The 26,451-nt window shown below is 41.7% G+C and overlaps 1 protein-coding gene across 1 annotated transcript; it reads right to left on the bottom strand.

The window, feature by feature from the left end:
• Positions 1–1,832: 1,832 nt before the first annotated feature.
• LOC117519659 (glutamine--fructose-6-phosphate aminotransferase [isomerizing] 2-like) lies at positions 1,833–26,451 on the bottom strand (the record flags this gene model as incomplete). Its single annotated transcript, XM_034180931.1, is given in 13 exon segments — positions 1,833–2,264; positions 4,780–4,941; positions 5,182–5,349; positions 5,466–5,593; positions 7,236–7,350; positions 17,944–18,101; positions 18,189–18,309; positions 18,449–18,546; positions 19,514–19,609; positions 20,384–20,490; positions 20,492–20,545; positions 20,697–20,814; positions 26,313–26,451. Coding segments are annotated over 13 exon segments (1,509 nt in total), but the record flags the coding sequence as incomplete, so codon positions are not given.

The following is a 26,451-nucleotide window of genomic DNA, read 5'->3' as shown; positions in this document are numbered from 1 at the left end:
CCAGGATTGTGTACATTCATAATATATATTTGGTCCCAATATTGCACGGCTGTAAACATGTCAATATAACATATTGATTCATGTCAGTTAACTTGGTACATTTTTGGCTCAACTGAAAATTTGAAAGAGGCACAGTATGTTGCTTTGGATGTGTTTTTTATTTCCTTATGGAACACTTATCACAGCCTTAAGGCCACTGGCACTTCATCAGCAGTGTTGTACAGTCAGGTCCATAAGTATTTGGACATTTCCTTTTTTTGTAATTTTGCCCCTGTACACCATGGAGTTTTTAAATAGTTCATTTGATTTTTTTATTTTATTTATTTATTTTTGTTAAACCCTTTGAACTCAAGCTGAAAGTCGACACTACAAACACATCTTGATTGTTCAATTCAAACTCCATTGCAGTGGTGTAACAGTGGCAGCGCCAGAAAATGTCTGTTGGGGGGGCTGAGGTAAAAGTTGGAGGAGCTCCACAAAGTGTCAAAATGAACAATATATAGTAAATTGCTTTATAAATACCAAGGTATATGTTTTAGTCACCCGTGCTCCTCTAAAATGTGGTATCAATGCATACACACACACACATCACTTAGAATGATTGCAAGTTCAGTAAACTTGCACATATACTCAACAAAAATATAAACGCAACACTTTTGGTTTTGCTCCCATTTTGTATGAGATGAACTCAAAGATCTAAAACTTTTTCCACAAACACAATATCACCATTTCCCTCAAATATTGTTCACAAACCAGTTGAAATCTGTGATAGTGAGCACTTCTCCTTTGCTGAGATAATCCATCCCACCTCACAGGTGTGCCATATAAAGATGCTGATTAGACACCATGATTAGTGCACAGGTGTGCCTTAGACTGCCCACAATAAAAGGCCACTCTGAAAGGTGCAGTTTTGTTTTATTGGGGGGGGATACCAGTCAGTATCTGGTGTGACCACCATTTGCCTCATGCAGTGCAACACATCTCCTTTGCATCATCTGTGAAGAGAACACCTCTCCAACGTGCCAAACACCAGCAAATGTGAGCATTTGCCCACTCAAGTCGGTTACGACGACGAACTGGAATCAGGTCGAGACCCCGATGAGAACGACAAGCATGCAGATGAGCTTCCCTGAGACGGTTTCTGACAGTTTGTGCAGAAATTCTTTGGTTATGCAAACCGATTGTTTCAGCAGCTGTCCGAGTGGCTGGTCTCAGACGATCTTGGAGGTGAACATGCTGGATGTGGAGGTCCTGGGCTGGTGTGGTTACACGTGGTCTGCGGTTGTGAGGCTGGTTGGATGTACTGCCAAATTCTCTGAAACGACTTTGGAGACGGCTTATGGTAGAGACATGAACATTCAATACACGAGCAACAGCTCTGGTTGACATTCCTGCTGTCAGCATGCCAACTGCACGCTCCCTCAAATCTTGCGACATCTGTGGCATTGTGCTGTGTGATAAAACTGCACCTTTCAGAGTGGCTTTTTATTGTGGGCAGTCTAAGGCACACCTGTGCACTAATCATGGTGTCTAATCAGCATCTTGGTATGGCACACCTGTGAGGTGGGATGGATTATCTCAGCAAAGGAGAAGTGCTCACTATCACAGATTTCGACTGGTTTGTGAACAATATTTGAGAGAAATGGTGATATTGTGTATGAGGAAAAAGTTTTAGATCTTTGAGTTCATCTCATACAAAATGGGAGCAAAACCAAAAGTGTTGCGTTTATATTTTTGTTGAGTGTAGGTATACAAATTGAATTCACTGAAATGGTGCTCAAGACAATGCATGGAATCAACCTTACATAAATCATCTATATCAAAGATTTAGTACCAATTCACATTGGCAGAATTATTGGGGGGGCTGAGGGGGGCTTGGCTCATTATTGGGGGGGCTTAAGCCCCCCCTTGGCACCGCCACTGTGGTATAAAATGACAAAAATGGTCACTGTCCAAAATAATTATGAGGCTGACTGTAGATGGTTTTCACATTTCTGTTACAAAAAGACATTGTACCCAATACTTTACCCTTTTTGTCTGTTTTCTTTACCCCTCACTGACACTCAAACCTATACCAGTTTACACACACACACACACACACACACACACACACACACACACACACACACACACACACACACACACACACACACACACACACAATTGCACTTGAGATCAACAAGCCTTCTCTCCCCTGTGCTGTGCTTTGTGAACTGTCATTATTCCACAGTCACAGACTTGGCCAAGTTTCTGGGACAGTCAACCTGGAAAAAGAGAATGTGGCTTGTTAGTCTGAATGTCCTCTGACTAATAACATGGCACACTGAAAACACACTGACTACCACAGAGTGGTGATGTAGCCGCCATTAAAGGTACATCTGCACAGACATTCACTCTCATATAGACTGAAATTTTCAAACACATAAAGGCTTTACTGGCAGGCATTAAAGTAGTTTTTGTGTTTCACCTTCATTTTTACTGGTGGTGGACAAGTGGTTAGTGTGCTTGGTTTTAGTGCAGAAGGTTGGTTCAAACCCAATAAACAGACCCCTGCCACATTTCTCCATGTAATGTGAAGTTGCATCAGGAAGGGTGTAAAACCTGTGCCAAATCAATAAGCGGATGCACCTAGGATCTGCTGTGGCAACCCCAAGTGAGAACAAGGGAGCAGCTGAAGGGACTTACTCATTTAGGTTGTACAGGTTGAATGCATTTCAATACAATTTGGTGTGGTGATCAATCTTGGACCAAGGAAAGGTTGATTACATTTTGAGCCAAATGCAGATTCAGGATATTTTTAAATTCGCCCTATTGAGATATCCCATAATCCCTTGCGCGCCAGACAGTCGCTGCAGTCTAAACAACATAGAGAAATCCAATGACAACAATTGCAAATGAACATTATACAACCAAAATGTAATTTTTTATGCTTTTCATCACGTTAATAAGAGACTGCTGCATGAAATCCTAAAAACTTGCTAAAACAAATATTCCAAATATTCTGTGTCTGCTATGTTTAACCTGCATGTAATTTAATCAACACAAACTGAATTCCAACATTTTTTCTGGACCTGTGAGGAATATCCGAGTGGACACTATTCGAGAAATTAAGCTGGTTTTCAGTGAAAAGTTTAACGGCTGATGAGAGATTATGGGGTGTTTCTGTCGGTGTAAGGACTTCCCACGGAGCGGGACGTCGTGCCGTCGTCGGCCTGAAAACATCCTAATTTAAGGCTTAATTCACCCAGGACGTCGTGAGAGAACAGAGAAGATTCAGAAGAGGCCGGCATGAGTACTTTATGCGGACATTCCACTCTTTAAGGACATTTTGTAATGAAAGACGTGCGCGCAAATTCGCCGAGTCATTTCCGTGACGACTCGGCGAATCTGTGTGCGCCGCGACAGGAAAAACACCTCCGTGTTGAAAACCATTTGTAAAATTCAAGTGGCTTTTGATGGCTTTAAACAAGTGAGTAACTGACAAATTGTTTAACAGCTTGGGCATGTTCCAACTTGCCCGTTAAGGTTTCCAATGGAGGTGTTTTTCCTGTCGCGACCCCCCGCAGTCGGGTCCGGCCCAACATGCGACTCTGCCCGCACGTTCTTTCTTTACAAAATGTCAGTTAACAATGGAATGTCCGAATAAACTCCTCATGCCGACTTCTTCTGAAAGTTCTCTGACGACTTCCTGGGTCAACAGAGCCTGAAATGTGAAAGTTTTCAACTTGAAATGGTGAGATGCTGCCGCCTCGAAGCGCAGATCGCCGTCAGGCACCGTGGGCCGTCCTTACGGCGACACTACCAGACCAAAATCTCTCATCAGCCGTTAAAAGTTTTACCGAAAACCAGCTGAATTTATCGAATGGTGTCCACTCAGTTGTGCCTTACAGTTTTGAAAAATTTTGATCAAACAAAGCAGCAGTCTCTGAGCCATTCCTAAACAATGAAAAAAACGACGAGAGGGTGGGCGACTCCTCACTCAAAGACTGCCCACAGGCGAATGACGTAACCGACAGGCGTGAAAAAACTCTCGCATGCCCACGAGGGTTCAAGCATGTCTGATGTAATCACACGTGATTCAAATCCATATGGTTTTTGAAAAAAATAATAAGGTCGGATACTTTTCTAATAGACCTCGTATATTATTCTGAAACAAACAGCACAAACAGTGCTGTAAAGGACAATAATGGCGTTAAAGAGCAAAGTTCACGATCGTAGCTCACAGCGATTCGCATTGAAAATAACGGACAAACAACCTGAGCTTCTCGCATGTTTACATAAAACAAACACAATAGCAACATCTAAAAACCCAGACAATATATTCACCAGAGTTTTAGGTACAATATACAAAGAGGTTTATGTTGCAGTGTTAATGCTGTTGTCCGTGTGCTGCGGCTAAACTGCAGCCTGATCAGAGCGTCTCAATGCAGTTCTTAATGTTAATGAGATCTCGCAGAGCAGCAAACTCTATGGGCTTTTGCGAGATTTGAAACCTCAATAAGGTGAATGATTATCTATGTAATATTTCCCTTTAATTTCCATGTTATTTGTACTTTGGTAAAAGTAAAAAAAAATGTGATTTATACTCCAGAAAATACAGCAAACCATTTGCAACTAAAATACCTCACACAAAGTTTTGGAATGAGGCTGTTTATATACCTCCCTGCTGAAAATATAACTGAACACACACACACAAATCTGTGTTTTCCTCATTTACACTACAGTAATAACCTGCATAGATGTTTGTGGGGGGAAACAGAAGCCATGTTAACTACGTACGTCTTTTCCTCTCAGCACAGCCAAGTGGAAGGACAGGAGCTGCAGGGGGATGACACTGAGGATCCCCTGCAGACAGTCCACTGTATGTGGCAGCTCAATGGTCTGGTAGGCCTTCTTTGTCACCTCTTTATCGTCCTGGCAACACAGGATGATTGGTCGACCCTGAAGCGGAGATGGGCACAACCGGACATTCAGTCTCATAAATTGAGTTCATCATTTGACATAATGCATTGATTGTGATTTGAGTATGAGGACGATATTCTGCGCTGCCTTGCACGTGCACGCTATTGCATCTCACTGACTTTATCCGAGAGGCTCTGGAATAAAGTTGAAGCTGTATGACATTAACCTAGAAAATTAAATTTATTTTACTATCTTGTGGTGTAGTTTTTCAGGGCATACCGATCTGGCAGTGACTTGCTCCAGAGCATTCTGGCACTTAACGTAGCAGGAGTCTTTCATGATGATCATGATGACTGGCATGTCTCTGTCCACTAGGGCCAGAGGACCGTGTTTCAGCTCTCCAGCTAGGATCCCCTCTGAGTGCATGTATGTGATCTCCTTGATTTTCTGTGATAGAAATTATTAGCTTAGTAATGAAGACAGAGCAGCAGAAATATTACACATATTTCCTTGATGGTTTACTGCAGTTTTTGACAGAATCCACAATAGCGTTTTTGACTTACCAGCGCCCCCTCGAGGCAGGTAGCATAGTTGAAACCTCGACCCATGACCAAAAGAGACCTTTGTTGGTATAACTCATTAGCAATGGCTTTGATCTTGGAATTCAGAGCCAGAACCTGTTGTATGAGCTCTAGGACAGCAGGAGGAGAAAGCATCATGATGAGATGGAAGTATCCATTATAGTGGCAGGAGCATAAAATATGCAGGGTTTTTAACAAACTGAAGAGTATTCTATGGTTAATTTGCACAAAGGTCCTTAATCCCCTAGTTGCTCCCGGTGTGTCGTGAGCACCTTGTGTGGCAGCACCCTGACAATCGGGGTGAATGTGAGGCATTATTGTAAAGTGCTTTGAGCATCTGATGCAGATGGAAAAGCGCTATATAAATGCAGTCCATTTACCAACATCAATTCTACACAAACATACAACTACTACTAAATTTTGCAACATCTGTCTGTCTGTTCGTCCCTGTATCCCTCCCTGATCCTTTGCCACATTTCCAAAAAATTTGGTATGTGGATGAAGGTCAAGCCCAGAATTGCTCTTAAAGGTTTTGTTTTGGGAAAATGTCAAGGGCACTGGGATCGCAAATCCAAATATAAGTTTCCAACTTTTGTTTCCACCAACTAGGCGTACATATCGAGGTGTGTTCTGGAATTGTCCAGCAATGTTAAATTTGCCAAAGGTCATAAAGGCCAATCTTTGGGGTCAAGGTTACTGGGTCAAAGATCAAAATGTAAGTGGTATTGATTTGCACCAAAAGTTCCACAGTTGCCCAGCAAGGTTAAATTTGCCAAAGGCCAGTTACTGGGGCCATGGTCACGTCTGCCTATCAGTTTGTTGGCCTTCTTCTCTCAGGTCTGTTTTCTGATTTTCACCAAAGGTGAATATCAGTAAAGGTTGACTAAAACAATTGCCCATGAATAATATATTTTGGTCAAGGTCAAGGAATTTGATTTTCAAACCCTTTTGGACTAAATGTGGCACAGCTTGGCGAATTGGGGCCTTTCAAGGTCAGCCAGAGATCAGTCCTCTGGGTGAAAGTCAAGGCCACTGGGGTCAATGACTGATTGTTGTAGCTCTTACTTCCTTCATGCCCACAGGTGCTACAACTCCTAATAATAATTATAACAACTTTATTTTTATAGGACTTTTGGTCAAGGTGATCAAAGATCATCAAAACATAAAAACAGAAAATGAAGTGCAAATAGAAAAAATGCATAATTTAAATACCCAATAAATTTATTTAAAATAACTTAAGATCGTATACTGATTATAACATTAAAAAACAAAACAGTGTGTTTGAAGTCATGTTCCATAACATGCGACGCGCACAATCATTCAGAAATTTACAATCCAACAACAAAAGCTAAAAATCTCATCTTCACAGGAAGCCAAAGAAGGGAGGCCAGAACCAGTGTGATGCCATCAAATCTCCTAGTTCTAATTAAAATTCAAGCAGCTGTACTCGGAATAATTGACAGGAATCTCATACACTTATGTGGTAAAACAGAAAACAATACAATTTTTGTATTCAGTTCAGGAGGGCAAAACAGTTTAAATTCACCACAGACAGGATCGGCCTAGTCTCTGCAAGGTGTGTAAATGGAAACGGGCAGCCTTGGCCACTTCTCTAATATGCAGGTTAAAAAGACAATGATGGCTCAAAAATCATCCCAAAGTGTTAATGTCAAATAATCATTATATCTGTGTCTAGCAGGGCCCCAGCCTAAAGATGAAGAGAATGAAGATGGTGGTTGCGAACACACTGACCTGGTAGCAGCCGGAGGCCGTTAATGATCTCCAATCTTCTCTGCTGCAGGGACAACCTGTCCTCACTCATCATCAGGCCAAACATGATGAGGGCCACAAACTGGCTAGTATAGGCCTAAATTACAGAGAAAAGCCTCGTGTTTAGATCTAAACATAAACAACAACATGAAGCTATCTACATCCAGACCCTGCATTGGCTGTAGCTTTGAAATATGAAATTCATAATTTGATATAGACGCACATTCCCGCATCGTGCAGTAGGTGGAAGTGTTTGCAGGTGTCAGCACAGCATGCAATGTCTTGTTATGTATGCAGACTCCAGAACAATTTTCGAAATGGGTGTTGCAAAGATTTGGAAATGTTCCAGAACAGTTTTGTGTTAGCTGCCACTAATCTGCATTATCCATTCTGACTGATTTTACTTCCCTGTTCTGTTGTATATTTTGTCCCATATTTGCCTAAATAATGGGTATAATGTTTTTCCTTGGGAGTTGCAAGCAGGGGCACTGCCAGGGATTTAGGGCCCCAATAAAAACAAATCTTACTGGGCCACCCCCATATTATTTTGTCAGTATTATAATTGTATTTGGGGCGTCCAGGGGCGCCGCCATGGATTTTGGGCCCCATGAAACAAAATCTTACTGGGCCACCCCATATTATTTTGTCAGTATTATAATTGTATTTGGGGCCTCCAGGGGCGCTGCCATGGATTTTGGGCCCCATGAAAAGAAATCTTACTGGGCCACCCCCCATATTATTTTGTCAGTATTATAATTGTATTTGGGGCCTCCAGGGGTGCTGCCATGGATTTTGGCCCCATGAAACGAAATCTTACTGGGCCACCCCCATATTATTTTGTCAGTATTATAATTGTATTTGGGACGTCCAGGGGCGCCGCCATGGATTTTGGGCCCTATGAAAAGAAATCTTACTGGGCCACCCCCCATATTATTTTGTCAGTATTATAATTGTATTTGGGGCGTCCAGGGGTGCCGCCATGGATTTTGGGCCCCATGAAACGAAATCTTACAGGGCCACCCCCATATTGTCAGTATTATAATTGTATTAGGGGCCTCCAGGGGTGCCGCCATGGATTTTGGGCTCCATGAAAAGAAATCTTACTGGGCCACCCCCATATTATTTTGTCAGTATTATAATTGTATTTGGGGCCTCCAGGGGTGTCGCCATGGATTTTGGGCCCCATGAAAAGAAATCTTACTGGGCCACCCCCATATTATTTTTTCAGTATTATAATTGTATTAGGGGCTTCTCTGGGCCCCTGTCAATCATGGGCCCTTTAGAATCCTTCTCCTTATTCTCCCCTTTTTGGCACCCCTGATTGCAAGTTTAACGTGTTAACTGATGCTGAGATGAAGGGCAGAGGGCACCGACAAGCACACATGCTCAGTGTTTCAGCATTTGGCAGACAAACAACATGCAAGTAACACACACACACACACACCCTCAACTGCTTACTCCAATTAATGGTCGGGGGAAGCTGGAGCCTATCCCAGCAGTCATAGGGCACGAGGTGGGTTACACTTTGGACAGGATGCCAGTCTGTCACAGGGCTGCAAGTAACACAGCTGTTCATAATTTTTCATAATCCAACCGGCATCCACCAACCATCCAAAAGGTGGCAAACACTTCTATGGGATGTTATATAGGCAAAACTGATTTTTTTTATTTTTTTTATTTATTTTTTTTATTAACCTGGTGCATCAATGTTCACTACATTTTTTTTTCGACAAGATAATGCAAATCTTCTTTCTGCACACACATTAGAGATGCATGACTGCAGAAGAACAGGGCATAGATACATGACTGGCCTCTCTGCTGTCCTGACCTGTCCCTTATAGAGATTTTTTGGAGAATGAGGAAAAAAACAAAAAACACAAACAATGAAATATCTTGGTTTCCTACCATCTGCAATGAAACAATTCGAAATAAATGCAAGGATCAATCTGTTTGTTTTTCATTTTATTTTCCATATCATCCCCACTTTTTTGATTTTGGGTTTGTAACACCCCTGTCACACCTTGATGATTTAGCCAGTGTATGCCAACTGTATTAAAAACGCTGGCATACGTGGGTGTGCGTCTCATATGTTTTGTATAAGTTAAGAGCACAGTGAAGCACGCTTACGCTTAATACGCTGAGTACCTTGAAAACTTTTTTGGCATGCACAATAATTTTGACGTATAGCAGCATATGCCTCGTACACTCACATATGCAGGACATAAGTTGGAAGTAAGTTATGCAATTGTTGACACACTTTATTCTAAGTTACTCATAACTCGAAATACGTCCAGTGACGCTATCCATTGATTGGCTCAAAGCTGCATTGCTCATGCAACCAGACGGTTTCAAATATTAAAACCATTCACACACGAAGTAAATACGAGGTCTGTCCGTAAAGTATCATACCTTTTTATTTTTTTCAAAAACTATATGGATTTCATTCATATGTTTTTACGTCAGACATGCTTGAACCCTCGTGCGCATGCGTGAGTTTTTCCACGCCTGTCGGTGACGTCATTCGCCTGTGAGCACTCCTTGTGGAAGGAGTGGTCCCGCCCCCTCGTCAGATTTTCATTGTCTGGAAATGGCGGAATGAAAAGGACTTTTTTTCCATCAGAATTTTTTCAGAAGCTGTTAGAGACTGGCACCTGGAAACCATTCGAAAAATTTATCTGGCTTTCAGTGAAAATTGTACGGGCTTCACAGAGAATAAGGACTTTAACTACAGGTTTAAGGACCCCTTTAAAGGACGGTCGGTGCGCCGCGCTGCGAGCTGCGACGATGCGGCACAAACCACTGGATCATTTCTAAGCTGATGGCTCTGTGGATACGAGACCGTCGTGTGCTCTCTCTGGTTATCACAAGACCTGGACATCAGCCATTTTCCGGCAGATTTCACTTTTAACAAGAGATTTTGTCATGGAAAGCCGCGCGGACGCTTCGCGCGTCACGACCGATTCGCTGATGAAGCGAGACAAAGGAACACCTCCGTTTCAGAGTGTTAGAGAACAAGTTGGGACATGTCCAGCTCTCCACAAGTTCTTTTATACTCACTCGACTGGTAAGCACTGAAAGCCGAGATAGACATGTCCCAACTTGTCCTCTAACACTCCGAAACGGAGGTGTTCCTTTGTCTCGCTTCATCAGCGAATCGGTCGTGACGCGCGAACCCTCCGCGCGGCTTTCCATGACAAAATCTCTTGTTAAAGTGAAATCTGCCGGAAAATGGCTGATGTCCAGGTCTTGTGATAACCAGAGAAAGAGCACACGACGGTCTCGTATCCACAGAGCATCAGCTTAGAAATGATCCAGTGGTTTGTGCCGCATCGTCGCAGCTCGCAGCGCGGCGCACCGACCGTCCTTAAAGGGGTCCTTAAACCTGTAGTTAAAGTCCTTATTCTCTGTGAAGCCCGTAAAATTTTCACTGAAAGCCAGATAAATTTTCGAATGGTTTCCAGGTGCCAGTCTCTAACAGCTTCTGAAAAAATTCTGATGGAAAAAAAGTCCTTTTCATTCCGCCATTTCCAGACAATGAAAATCCGACGAGGGAGCGGGACCACTCCTTCCACAAGGCGTGCTCACAGGCGAATGACGTCACCGACAGGCGTGGAAAAACTCACCGCATGCGCATGAGGGTTCAAGCATGTCTGACGTAAAACATATGAATGAAATCCATATAGTTTTTGAAAAAAATAAAAAGGTACGATACTTTATGGACAGACCTCGTATAAGGTCTTAATCTACCTGTTCCTTTCAGTTGGATTCATTATCACAGCCTGATGAAAACCTATCCCCATAAAGCGTCCTGATTTTGGAAAACGTCTGAAAATCTTTAATTCGTGTCGTGGCTGAAGAAACGTAATCTTTTAAAGCAAGTCCCTCGGTGGTGTTTTCTCCTCCAGTTACGTTCTCAGCCTGAACTAGAGAATGCCGGTGCTTTGTGCCACAACAAAACAATTAACTTATTTTAAAAGTTGAAACAGTCAAACACCTCATTCATTCATGAGGCCTCTACTGGTGGTTGGCTCTCACTGCGGTATTGTATCACTTCCTGTTCCGGAGCACAGCGGTGTTTTGCTGTATCTGTTAGCTGTTTAATCTGCGTAGTTAGATTGATCTAGATAACTAGATAACGATTTGTTTTACAGTGTAATCTTCACGTGCCTTAACTAAAACACTCCCCTGCTGAATCACCTCTAAATTATTTACACATTATTCACTTTGTTTTTAGGAATCCGCTAGCTTAGCGCAGCTACTTAGCTCTTAGCCGGTTTTAGCATGGCAGCTTCTCCTGCTCTCCCGCACTTTTTCTGCTCTGGGTGTGAATATTTAGTAGTTATTCCTCGCCTCCTTAGCAGTAAAGTACTTGTAATAGTGTAGCTTATTCGTAGCTTTGGAGGCCAGGCTGGGTGAATTGGAGATTCGGCTCCGCACCTTGGAAAATCCTACAGCTAGCCAGGCCCCTGTAGTTGGTGCGGACCAAGGTAGCTTAGCCGCCGTTAGCTTCCCCGCAGATCCCGAGCAGCCGGGAAAGCAGGCCGGCTGGGTGACTGTGAGGAGGAAGCGTAGTCCTAAACAGAAGCCCCTGTACACACCAACCCGTTCACATCTAACCATTTTTCCTCTCGGCGACACACCCACCGAGGATCAAACTCTGGTTATTGGCGACTCTGTTTTGAGAAATGTGAAGTTAGCGACACCAGCAACCATAGTCAGTTGTCTTCTGGGTAATGACACCCGATTACGCCAATCGGAGGTCACTAAAATTAACATTGAATCGGTGTGTAACTTTGCAAAAACAATGTCGGACTCTGTAGTTTTCTCTGGGCCCCTCCCCAATTGGACCGGGAGTGACATGTTTAGCCGCATGTTCTCCTTGAATTGCTGGCTGTCTGAGTGGTGTCCAAAAAATGAGGTGGGCTTCATAGATAATTGGCAAAGCTTCTGAGGAAAACCTGGTCTTTAGGAGAGACGGCATCCATCCCACTTTGGATGGAGCAGCTCTCATTTCCAGAAATCTGGCCAATTTTATAAACCCTCCAAACCGTGATTATCCAGGGTTGGGACCAGGAAGCAGAGTTGTAGTCTTACACACCGCTCTGCAGCTTCTCTCCCCCTGCCATCCCCCCAATATCCATCTCATAGAGATGGTGCCTGCTCCCAGACTACCAACAACCAGTAAAAATCTATTTAAGTATAAAAATTCAAAAAGAAAAAATATAGCACCTTCAACTGCACCACAGACTAAAACAGTTAAATGTGGTCTATTAAACATTAGGTCTCTCTCTTCTAAGTCCCTGTTGGTAAATGATATAATAATTGATCAACATATTGATTTATTCTGCCTTACAGAAACCTGGTTACAGCAGGATGAATGTTAGTTTAATGAGTCAACACCCCCGAGTCACATTAACTGTCAGGACTGCTCGTAGCACGGGCTGAGGGGGAGGATTAGCAGCAATCTTCCACTCCAGCTTATAATTCATCAAAAAACCCCAGACAGAGCTTTAATTCATTTGAAAGCTTGACTCTTAGTCTTGTCCATCCAAATTGGAAGTCCCAAAAACCAGTTTTATTTGTTGTTATCTATTGTCCACCTGGTCGTTACTGTGAGTTTCTCTGTGAATTTTCAGACCTTTTGTCTGACTTAGTGCTTAGCTCAGATAAAGATAATTATAGTGGGCGATTTTAACATCCACACAGATACTGAGAATGACAGCCTCAACACTGCATTTAATCTATTATTAGACTCAATTGGCTTCGCTCAAAATGTAAATGAGTCCACCCACCACTTTAACCATACTTTAGATCTTGTTCTGACTATGGTATGGAAATTGAAGACTTAACAGTATTCCCTGAAAACCCCCTTCTGTCTGATCATTTCTTATAACATTTACATTTACTTTAATGGAACTACCCAGCAGTGGGGAATAAGTTTTCATTACAGTAGAAGTCTTTCGGAAAGCGCTATAAGTAGGTTTAAGGATATGATTCCTTCTTTATGTTCTCCAATGCCATATACCAACACAGTGCAGAGTAGCTACCTAACGTCTGTGAGTGAGATAGATTATCTTGTCAATAGTTGTACATCCTCATTGAGCACAACTTTGGATGCTGTAGCTCCTCTGAAAAAGAGAGCCTTAAATCAGAAGTCCAATCCAAATGATGTTAATTCTAATAATATTACGATTGCTGTTGAAATGCTCAACTAAATTTATTACAAAATAGTTTCCTTTTTCATAATGCCTCTCTCTTCTCATTCAAGATAGATAGATTCCAAAAAGAAGTGGTATCAGAGATCCCACCCATCACATGGCCCATCAATCCAATCCAATCCACTTTATTTATATAGCACATTTAAACAGAACAGTTTCCAAAGTGCTGCACATAAAAATAATTATACAACTATACAAAACAATAAACCCACTCAGATACTAATAAATAACAAACAAAAACAATAAAACAATAAATAAATAAATACTAGGCCAAAGACAACAGAGGACCATACAACTCATGCAGAGCTAAAAGCCAGAGAATAAAAGTGGATCTTCAGACGAGACTTAAAACACTCCATTGTGGGGGCTGTTCGAACGTGGAGAGGCAGAGCATTCCAGAGTCTGGGCCCAGCCACAGAGAAGGCCCTGTCCCCTGGTCTTAAGTCTCGTCCTAGGCACCACAAGCTGGAGCTGGCCCTCAGACCTCAGAGCACGCGCTGGGGAGTAAATTTGGAGGAGGTCTACAATATATTGTGGGGCCAGTCCATTTAAAACTTTAAAAACAAATAAAAAATTTTAAAATCAATTCTAAAATTAACAGGGAGCCAGTGCAAAGACGCAAGAATAGGTGTAATATGTTCATGTTTTTGCTCCCAGTTAAGAGGCGTGCAGCAGCGTTCTGGACTAACTGCAATCTGTGAAGTGTATTTTGATTAATTCCAAAAAAAGTGAATTGCAGTAGTCCAGGCGTGAAGAAATAAAAGCATGCATGACGCGTTCCAAGTCAGAAAAGGATAAAATTGATTTAATTTTGGTTAAAAGACGAAGCTGATAAAAGCTGGATTTAACAACCGCCTTGACCTGCCTGTCCAGTTTAAGATCAGAGTCCATAATGACGCCAAGGTTGGTGGCTGTGGGCTTCATGTGTTGACTGAGAGGGCCCAGGTCTAATCGAACTGTGGAACCAACACTGGGCCCAAAACACCATCACCTCGGTTTTGTTCTCATTTAAGCTAAGAAAATTTTGAGCCAACCAAGCCCTGACTTCCAGGCACACAAGCAAGGGTGTCAGGGGGCTGCTAGAGTTCTTCTTAATAGGCAATAAATTGAGATCATCTGCATAAAGATAAGATATGCCATGTTTTCTAAACACCTGACCTAACGGGAGAAGGTATAGGGTGAAGAGAATAGGCCCAAGAATAGAACCCTGGGGGACTCCACAGTTCAGAGGAACAGAAGACGAGGTGGACTCCCCCAGCCTGACAGCAAATGAACGGCCTGTAAGGTAAGAATGGAACCAGTCCAAGGCTGTCCCCCTGACACCCACACAGTTCTCAAGAAGAGATAAAGAGTTACATGGTCAACTGTGTCGAAGGCAGCAGTCAAGTCTAAAAGCACCAGAATGGCGGAATCACCAGAATCAGTAATTAAAAACAGGTCATTAAAAACCTTTAAAAGTGCAGACTCCGTGCCGTGAAATAATTTATAACCTGACTGAAAACTGTCTAAAATGTTCGTTTCTAAAAACTCTTGTAGTTGTACAAGAACAGCTTTTTCCAAAATCTTTGAAATAAAAGGAAGCTTAGATATGGGCCTATAATTAGAGATAACAGCGTTATCAAGACTCGCTTTCTTTAAAAGAGGCTCAACTACAGCCTGCTTACAAAATGCAGGAACCTTTCCTGACATAAGGCTGCTGTTGACCAAAACAACATCAGGGCCGATAGTTCCCCAGACCTCTTTAAAGAGTCGTCGGGGGATACAGTCTGATACAACCCCAGGTTTCTTTTCAGCACTGTAGCCAGGCTGACAGAGTCAGAGCTCTATTGAGCCGAGTATTCCTTTAACTTTAACTAGTAATGACTTCATGACTTTCTTTGCTAATAAAATTTTAACTATTAGAGAAAAAATTACTCATAACCATCCCAAAGACATATCTTTATGTTCGGCTGCCTTCAGTAATGCTGGTATTTGGTTAGACTCTTTCTCTCCGATTGTTTTGTCTGAGTTATTTTCATTAGTTACTTCCTCCAAACCATCAACATGTCTATTAGACCCCATTCCTACCAGGCTGCTCAAGGAAGCCCTACCAATAATTAATGCTTCGATCTTAAATATGATCAATCTATCTTTATTAGTTGGCTATATACCACAGGCTTTTAAGGTGGCAGTAATTAAACCATTACTTAAAAAGCCATCACTTGACCCAGCTATCTTAGCTAATTATAGGCCAATCTCCAACCTTCCTTTTCTCTCAAAAATTCTTGAAAGGGTAGTTGTAAAACAGCTAACTGATCATCTGCAGAGGAATGGTCTATTTGAAGAGTTTCAGTCAGGGTTTAGAATTCATCATAGTACAGAAACAGCATTAGTGAAGGTTACAAATGATCATCTTATGGCCTCAGACAGTGGACTCATCTCTGTGCTTGTTCTGTTAGACCTCAGTGCTGCTTTTGATACTGTTGACCATAAAATTTATTACAGAGATTACAGCATGCCATAGGTATTAAAGGCACTGCGCTGTGGTGGTTTGAATCATATTTATCTAATAGATTGCAATTTGTTCATGTAAATGGGGAGTCTTCTTCACAGACTAAGGTTAATTATGGAGTTCCACAAGGTTCTGTGCTAGGACCAATTTTATTCACTTTATACATGCTTCCCTTAGGCAGTATTATTAGAAAGCATTGCTTAAATTTTCATTGTTACGCAGATGATACCCAGCTTTATCTATCCATGAAGCCAGAAGACACACCAATTAGTTAAACTGCAGGAATATCTTACAGACAAAGACATGGATGACCTCTATTTTCCTGCTTTTAAATTCAGATAAAACTGAAGTTATTGTACTTGGCCCCACAAATCTTAGAAACAAGGTGTCTAACCAGATCCTTACTCTGGATGGCATTACCCTGACCTCCAGTAATACTGTGAGAAATCTTGGAGTCATTTTTGATCAGGATATGTCCTTCAATGCGCATATTAAGCAAATATGTAGGACTGCTTTTTTGCATTTGCGCAATATCTCTAAAATTAGAAAAGTCTTGTCTCAGAGTGATGCTGAAAAACTAATTCATGCATTTTCTCTAGGCTGGACTATTGTAATTCATTATGATCAGGTTGTCCTTGTCCTGAAAGTTCCCTGAAAAGCCTTCAGTTAATTCAAAATGCTGCAGCTAGAGTACTGACGGGGACAAGAAGGCCCATATTGGCCTCTTCATTGGCTTCCTGTTAATTCTAGAATAGAATTTAAAATTATTCTTCTTACTTATAAGGTTTTGAATAATCAGGTCCCATCTTATCTTAGGGACCTCTTAGTACCATATCACCCCAATAGAGCGCTTCGCTCTCAGACTGCAGGCTTACTTGTAGTTCCTAGGGTTTGTAAGAGTAGAATGGGAGGCAGAGCCTTCAGCTTTCAGGCTCCTCTCCTGTGGAACCAGCTCCCAATTCGGATCAGGGAGACAGACACCCTCTCTACTTTTAAGATTAGGCTTAACTTTCCTTTTTGCTAAAGCTTATAGTTAGGGCTGGATCAGGTGACCCTGAACCATCCCTTAGTTATGCTGCTATAGACTTAGACTGCTGGGGAGTTCCCATGATGCACTGAGTGTTTCTTTCTCTTTTTGCTCTGTATGCACCACTCTGTATTTAATCATTAGTGATTGATCTCTGCTCCCCTCCACAGCATGTTTTTCCTGATTCTCTCCCTCAGCCCCAACCAGTCCCAGCAGAAGACTGCCCCTCCCTGAGCCTGGTTCTGCTTGAGGTTTCTTCCTGTTACAAGGGAGTTTTTCCTTCCCACTGTCGCCAAGTGCTTGCTCACAGGGGGTCGTTTTGACCGTTGGGGTTTTTCTGTAATTATTGTATGGCTTTTGTCTTACAATATAAAGCACCTTGGGGCAACTGTTTGTAGTGATTTGGCGCTATATAAATAAAATTGATTTGATTCATGTCAGCGTTTACCACAGGCATCAGTCGACTCTTCAGCAAGACAAAAGTAAGAAGAGATGCCGCGCAACAGTGTACATGCACTCGATAATTATGTGCTTGTCAATATTTAGCTGTTCAACCTGATAAACAGCGTTTCCACTGCAAACGCAAACCAAGCCAGACTTAACCATTCCGACACATATCATACTGTGCAGTACCGACCTGAACCACTCGTTGGGAACGGGGCTGTCAGCCTGGATAAAACATCAAGGTGTGACAGCTGCATAATTTATTAGACATACACCAGCATATGTCAGCATTTTTACTACAGTCGGCATACACTGGCTAAATCGTCAAGGTGTGACAGGGCCCTCAGTAAGAAAAGATTTGAATGTTTTGAATGGTACTATATTACAAAGAAAATACCAAATATCTTTTGAGGAAGTTTTGATCTGCATGTATTATGTTTAGCAGAATGGATCTCAAAGGGTTTTTTTATTTTTATAAACACTCAGGCCTTACAGTACATTTAACTTTACCTTGGTGCTGGCTACTCCTATTTCAGGTCCAGCATTGATGTGGACTCCACAGTCTGTTTCTCTACAAATGGAGCTGCCCACAGTGTTGGTTATACCAACGGTCAGAGCTCCACGTTCCTTACAGTAGCGTAAAGCCATCAAGGTGTCGGCAGTCTCTCCTGAGGCAATGAAAACATATTATATGCTTGTGACCAGATCTGCCAAACTCTCATTGGAGACATTTGAGTGTCAAAGGTTGATCTTACCTGACTGACTGATGAAAAAGCAAACATCATCTCTGAAAACAGGAGTGCTGCGGTCCAGGAAGTCGCTGGCTAACTCCACCATGACCGGAAGCTCCGTCAGCTCCTCCAGGATCTGTCGAGTCTGAAAAATTGCAAAACAAAGACAGGGGAGGAAAAAGCAGCTTCATCACTGTAATGCTCTTTCAATGAAGCAGTGTCATCTTTGACAAAAAAAAAAAAAAGTCATCATCACACTTCAAATTCCTGATTGGTCCACTTACAGCCACTGCAGCGTGGAAGCTGGTTCCACAGCCAATCATGATTAGGCGTCTGCATCGCTTGATTTCCTTCAGGTGGTCCTTCAGCCCACCCAGAATAACTGAGAAACCAGAAAATGAGGCAGGAGATTCAATGTCATGACCACTTCAAGCAGCTAACAGCTTCTCAGACCCAAAACACAAGTTGTGAAAGCAGTGATTACACTACATACTTCCTGCCACCAACTGTTTGTCTGTCTGTCTGCAAGATGTGTCCAAAATTCAAGGACAGATTCTGACAAAATTCTGATGGGAGCTGGAATTTGGATAGGGGCAGGAACTGATCTTCCAGATGTGCATTGAAATGTTCACTTTTTCATTGTGAAATAGATTCCCAATGGATCTCTTCTATCTAACATTGCTGCTTTATGACATTGTGAAATATTTCCTTCATCCCTCCTCAATGTGAAGTAGGTTTCCTGTGATCATTTGGCTAATTGTTACTTTACAACATAAAATATTTTCATTTATCCCTCTTCTTGATTGGAATATAGATTTGCCTTTGATCATCTCTAACACTGTTTCCTTATGACATCATCAAATTTATTTCATGTCTATTTTTCAATATGGAATGGGTTTCCTTTCTTCTCAGACATTCTTGTCTTATATATAATAATTTTTTGTATCTGTCTTTGTCCTGTCCAGGGTGTACTCTTCTCACGCCCTATGACTGCTGGAATAGGCTCTAGCTCCCTTAATTGGAGTGAATGGAAAATGAATTGGATGGATGGTGTTCCAAGTTTGTATCGTGTATGTGATGTCCACAAAGGCATAATAAACAAGTAAAGAATAGGAAGAAGCTCCATATAGGTCCCAGGGCCCATATTAGGCCTATATTAAGAGCATATAGAAAGGACATGTGGGGCATTTAGAAATCACTTTAAAGAGCACCTTAATTACAGCTTTTTTTAAAATTCAGACTTTCAGAATGATAAGAAAGACATGCATCACATTTTATCTCAAATCAAATCCAGATTCAGTGTACAAGTCTGAATTGTAAGTGATTTGGTTCAAGAGGTCACAGGTCACCTTTGTTAGAGTCAAAACAAATCCGGCCTCTCATGGTGTTGACCACTGATTCCGGCTGCTCAAAGATCTCCTTCTGCATGAACGCATCATAGTTACCTGCAAAAACAGTAACAATCACAGAATCACAAGTTGATCTTTAGGAATTTAAGCGTGATGCCACTTAGCCACCACTTGATGGGAAACAGGAGGACAGTCTCAGAGCTCAGTGCTGGGCAGACCACCGAAAGATATATAAAATGACATATTGACCTTTTTAAATATGTTTCTATGTGTCTTGGAGCTCATCACTGTGTGCAGGTGACATGACCTGCGCTCTCCTGCTGATGACAGACTCTCTGATATTACCATGATGATTTTTATTCAATCTGACATGGTCATCAAGTGGGCAGGTCCCAGGATTTATACGTAAGATTTATACGTCAATACATTGTAAATTCAGTTCAGTTTAACTTAGTTTTTAAAAATACCTTCTATACATTTTTTTTTGCACTCAAAGTGAATGAGGTTGGTATTTCCATTGTGTTGGTAAAAATACAAGATGTGTATTTTTTTTTTATGTTTTTTTGTTTGTTTTTTGGAAGGTGTTTGCATGAATGCTTAAAAAACAGACAAACAAAAAATAAAGAAAACACACATGAAACATCCGTGCTTTTAGGAAGAGAAGGGACATGTACATGGCAAAGACCTCCATGAGATCTGTGTGGTTCCCAGACACTGAATCAGAAATTGCGGTTTGATTTTTTGAATGTGTTCAGCCAGCAGAGGGCAAACAAGCATAAATATTCTTTTGCAAGCTGACTTGTTCTTTTCTGTAAATTAAAAATAAAGTCCAATAAATGCCCACATTGTATTATTTCACTATGATGTCACCTTTCATGATCTGCTGCAGCTCCATTTGTAGAGTCTGGATCGCTCTGACTGGGTCGTCACCGGCTTTTCTCTTCATCCTGTGGATGGACAGTTTCCCCCAGTCACCACGGCGAGTCATCATCTTCCATGTACAACACCTTGTTGGTGTGTTCTATGATGGCACTGCAGGACAAAAAGGAGAGAATAATCCGAATGAAGTAAGCAGGTCTGGGAGCTACATTTATTGAAATTCTTCTTGCTCATGAAAGACTGAAGAGAAGATGCAAACTTTAATAAAACCAAATAGAGATATATGCATGAAACAGCTTCTCACCTGGCATCAGATGCAAAGTAATACTCCACCGCCCGGCCATCACCCACAGCGTTAATGGCATCGGAACAGTCAGAAAGATTATGGCTGTTTAACTCCTGGACACCTTCCTTGACACGGCCTACGGGATCAAAAAAAAACAAAAAAAATCAACCAGTTCAAGGGTCAGAGGTCAAGACTAATTTCCATTTCCAACAAATGTTGCTGAAAGAGAAAAGGAGATTTTGGTGGATTTTAACCTGAATGTACTCAAATAAACGAGCTTCAGGAAAGACTTTTATACTTGATACTGTCTGAAGAGCTGTTTTTTTGAGATGATAATTATGACTTCCTGTAAAATGCAGCCGTGACAGTATAACACCAACTGTATACAATTTTTTTAAAATAGAGATTTGAAATAGTAGTAGAGATTTAAAATAGAGTAAAATAGAGAAGGGTGGGTGAAAGAATATTCAGAGAACTTTTTCACCCATTAAAAGAACACACCCTGCTGGTTTCTCCATGACTACATAGCATGACCTTTGGACTCTGCTCACATGTGCAATTAAAAATCAGAAATCCTAAGCCAACAGATAAGACAACACAAGCACAGGAGGAACCAGGAAAGAAGTCTGCAAAATATGAGCGGCATGTAACACTGTTCTGTGAGAGGTTACAAAAACGAAAATCTGACTATCACTTGCGCTCTATATGTATATAATATCTATCTCCATGGTTGTACATGAGAATGTTTAAACAAAAGATTGCTATGACCTCGACGTCGAAATTATCCAGGAAAATGGCTTTCTGTGCAGGTTTTTTAATAAATAAGAGCGCACCAGTGATACAAGCCAAGAGACTCAGTGTGAATTTGTTGGCCTACATGGGAAGAAAAGCAGCAGTTAGAGCAACATTGTGCTGCAGTGAAAATGTAATCCACTGGGAAAGTGAACAGGACTTTCAAACGCTCTGTTAACACGATACACATTTACGACTCTGAGGAGAGGGTGACGTCATTCGACTATTAGCATGTGCAGAAAGATGAGCCTGCAAAACTGCTGATGAACACCCTGCCCAGTTATTTGTTTCAGTTACTGCAAAAACACAGTTTACTGTGATGTCAATAGATCTGGAAATATATCGTTTACTAGTATTTTTGTTAAATAGGGTGTTTTCTAGAATCCACTTTTTCAAATATTTTGCCTGGCTTGAAATGGTGACTGTCATATTTTAGATGGGGAGAAGTTAAAGCTACAGTGTGTAGGATTTAGTGCCATCTTGTGGTGAGATTTCAGAATGCACTGTGATGTCACTCATCACTATTTTGTTTCCCTTCAAGTTTTAGCTTCTTTGGCAATAGGAATTCATGGTCCGTTTTCTTCTCTTGCGAGCAAAATCTATTATCCTCCATTTCAGAAACATAGGGGTTCTCAAAATTGTTAACCTGCACTAATAAGCAGTACACAGTGTACAGGGGAGCAACCACATAACTCTCCTTTTTTCTTCAGTATTCTGACCACAGGATAAAATGTGACAGATGGAATACAAGGGGTGATTGAGAAGTTTTGTGCCTGACCAAGAAAAAAATAGGGTGTGGTTCTTCATCTTTTGGATTCTGAGATACCAACGTTTCTCAACATTGCACCCAGTAAGACAAAACTTCACATATTCTCGAGAAATTTTGGTTTTGGTAGTATCTCACTGAGGCACGACTGGTGGAGGAGGCAGAGACGCAACATTATAATTCACCTAACCTGCATATCCAAAGACATGCAGGTTAGGTGAATTGGGAACTTTATAATTGTCCAGGTGTCCCTTGTAAAAGAGATCTTGAACTCAATGGGACTAACTTGGTTAAATGAAGTCCTTACAGACGATGAAAATAAAACAATAAATCTGGATCACCTCATCCACATTCCCCAATCAGGTGAAGTTCGCGGCCCCTGTCGCCGGCTGGCAATAGTACACTACAGTCCTCAGAAAAATAAATAAATAAAAAGAGAAAATCCGGTTTGCGCACTCCTCAGTGCCCGGACAGGATGCGTCCAGTGCGCTTGCACAGCTGGACTGTGTGCTCACAGCCGGTCCACTGTGGCAGGACAGGATGCACAGGCATGGTGATCTTTTGGAAGTGTTCTGATAAAAATAAAAAGAATAAAGCCAGAGGCGAACATCGCCTGTCCAGCGCGGCGTGCACGCATGCACAGCGGGTGGCCAGGAACATTAAACTTAAATCCACTTCTGTCCTCAGAATAATAAATAAATAAACAATAAATCTAGTTTGTGCAGGTCATCTATGGCTGGATAGAACAGGTCTAACAGCATGTGCACGTGAGGTGTGCACTGACGAAGCATTAAACGTAATTCCACGTCTGTCCTCAGAAAAATAAATAGAGGTAACCACAATGAATCCAGTCTGCGCAGCTTGTCCATGGCCGGACATGACGCTCATGCATGTGCACGTCACGTAGGTGCCAGCCGGCTACAGAGCTGAGTGGCTAGAGGCTGCTGGAGTGTGGAGTCGCTTCCAGAAGCGCTGCTCCTCTCCGATATAAAAGAGAAAGTGTGTGTCAACCCCTCACAAGTTGTCTCACACGTTGTGCACATTCTGAGTCGCAGAGACGATGTGTTGAGGGGTACGAGGTGCCCACCTGACGATTTGGTGAGGGAGTTCACTTTGGAACCATCTTGGGCCCTGGATCACAACCACCCAGGCAGATAACCACAGTAATCTACAGCAACCTCTCCAAAAGAGCCATCTATCTGCTGCAGACCTGTGCTCTTCTCCAGCTGCTGGGGTCCTCAACAATGAGGCACCTGCATGCTGGATCACACTCAGAGAAACACACATGTTCAAACTGTCCTAGCTCACACTCCTTCACAAAACAAGTGATAGTCCTCATCTGAATCTCCCTAAGTAAGCGCTAATTTCAAATCATTTTGGCGTAGCTGTGTGTCCCAAAGGGATCAGACAGAACAGAATAATTTACCGGCATCACAGATCATCAAGATCAAAGTGCCATCACATGTAGATAACATGACATATTACATCATGACATAAATCACATCCAGATATGTGAGGCGATTATCTGCAGAAAAATATCATTCTCAGTACTTTACAAGTGAGAAAATTAATATGTTCAATTCAATCAATTTTTTATATAGCGCCAAATCACAACAAACAGTTGCCCCAAGGCGCTTTATATTGTAAGGCAAGGCCATACAATAATTATGTAAAACCCCAACGGTCAAACGACCCCCTGTGAGCAAGCACCTGGCTACAGTGGGAAGGAAAAACTCCCTTTTAACAGGAAGAAACCTCCAGCAGAACCAGGCCCAGGGAGGGGCAGTCCTCTGCTGGGACTGGTTGGGGCTGAGGGAGAGAACCAGGAAAAAGACATGCTGCTACTCTTACAAACCCTAGGAACTACAAGTAAGCCTGCAGTCTGAGAGCGAAGCGCTCTATTGGGGTGATATGGTACTACGAGGTCCCTAAGATAAGATGGGACCTGATTATTCAAAACCTTATAAGTAAGAAGAAGAATTTTAAATTCTATTCTAGAATTAACAGGAAGCCAATGAAGAGAGGCCAATATGGGTGAGATATGCTCTCTCCTTCTAGTCCCCGTCAGTACTCTAGCTGCAGCATTTTGAATTAACTGAAGGCTTTTTAGGGAACTTTTAGGACAACCTGATAATAATGAATTACAATAGTCCAGCCTAGAGGAAAAAATGCATGAATTTTCAGCATCACTCTGAGACAAGACCTTTCTGATTTTAGAGATATTGCGTAAATGCAAAAAAGCAGTCCTACATATTTGTTTAATATGCGCTTTGAATGACATATCCTGATCAAAAATGACTCCAAGATTTCTCACAGTATTACTAGAGGTCAGGGTAATGCCATCCAGAGTAAGGATCTGGTTAGACACCATGTTTCTAAGATTTGTGGGGCCAAGTACAATAACTTCAGTTTTATCTGAGTTTAAAAGCAGGAAATTAGAGGTCATCCATGTCTTTATGTCTGTAAGACAATCCTGCAGTTTAGCTAATTGGTGTGTGTCCTCTGGCTTCATGGATAGATAAAGCTGGGTATCATCTGCGTAACAATGAAAATTTAAGCAATACCGTCTAATAATACTGCCTAAGGGAAGCATGTATAAAGTGAATAAAATTGGTCCTAGCACAGAACCTTGTGGAACTCCATAATTAACTTTAGTCTGTGAAGAAGATTCCCCATTTACATGAACAAATTGTAATCTATTAGAAATATGATTCAAACCACCGCAGCGCAGTGCCTTTAATACCTATGGCATGCTCTAATCTCTGTAATAAAATTTTATGGTCAACAGTATCAAAAGCAGCACTGAGGTCTAACAGAACAAGCACAGAGATGAGTCCACTGTCCGAGGCCATAAGATGATCATTTGTAACCTTCACTAATGCTGTTTCTGTACTATGATGAATTCTAAAACCTGACTGAAACTCTTCAAATAGACCATTCCTCTGCAGATGATCAGTTAGCTGTTTTACAACTACCCTTTCAAGAATGTTTGAGAGAAAAGGAAGGTTGGAGATTGGCCTATAATTAGCTAAGATAGCTGGGTCAAGTGATGGCTTTTTAAGTAATGGTTTAATTACTGCCACCTTAAATGCCTTAAATGTTATTAAGAAATGATCAGACAGAAGGGAGTTTTCAGGGAATACTGTTAAGTCTTCTATTTCCATACCATAAGTCAGAACAAGATCTAAGATATGATTAAAGTGGTGGGTGGACTCATTTACTTTTTGAGCAAAGCCAATAGAGTCTAATAATAGATTAAATGCAGTGTTGAGGCTGTCATTCTCAGCATCTGTGTGGATGTTAAAATCGCCCACTATAATTATCTTATCTGAGCTAAGCACTAAGTCAGACAAAAGGTCTGAAAATTCACAGAGAAACTCACAGTAACGACCAGGTGGACGATAGATAATAACAAATAAAACTGGTTTTTGGGACTTCCAATTTGGATGGACAAGACTAAGAGACAAGCTTTCAAATGAATTAAAGCTCTGTCTGGGTTTTTGATTAATTAATAAGCTGGAATGGAAGATTGCTGCTAATCCACCGCCCCGGCCCGTGCTACGAGCATTCTGACAGTTAGTGTGACTCGGGGGTGTTGACTCATTTAAACTAACATATTCATCCTGCTGTAACCAGGTTTCTGTTAGGCAGAATAAATCAATATGTTGATCAATTATTATATCATTTACCAACAGGGACTTAGAAGAGAGAGACCTAATGTTTAATAGACCACATTTAACTGTTTTAGTCTGTGGTGCAGTTGAAGGTGCTATATTATTTTTCTTTTTAATTTTTATGCTTAAATAGATTTTGCTGGTTATTGGTGGCCTGGGAGCAGGCACCGTCTCTACGGGGATGGGGTAATGAGGGGATGGCAGGGGGAGAGAAGCTGCAGAGAGGTGTGTAAGACTACAACTCTGCTTGTTAATGCACTGCTGAGCGCAGGTGTACAAACAATGTTTATCTCATCCTTCCAAAATGTGCATTGTGCACTTGTGCCTGAGTATGTGCGTGCATTCGGAGAATCAGGGTGCAGTGTAAGCGGATAATGGCAGGTGGAGCGGAACAGAGCTTACCACTGTACTGGACGGGGATGCTGTCGGTTGATAGCTCATACTTGCTTCGCACACCAATGAGCAGTGGACTTCCCCTCCTGCCAGGACAAGAATGAAGCAGGCACAAAGAATGAGACCCGCACACACACACGCACACGTT

This window comes from Thalassophryne amazonica, chromosome 11, assembly GCF_902500255.1.
Source record: "Thalassophryne amazonica chromosome 11, fThaAma1.1, whole genome shotgun sequence".
NCBI lineage: Eukaryota > Metazoa > Chordata > Actinopteri > Batrachoidiformes > Batrachoididae > Thalassophryne > Thalassophryne amazonica.
Note: the sequence above shows the minus strand (reverse complement) of the source record. Positions and strands in the feature narration are given on the sequence as shown.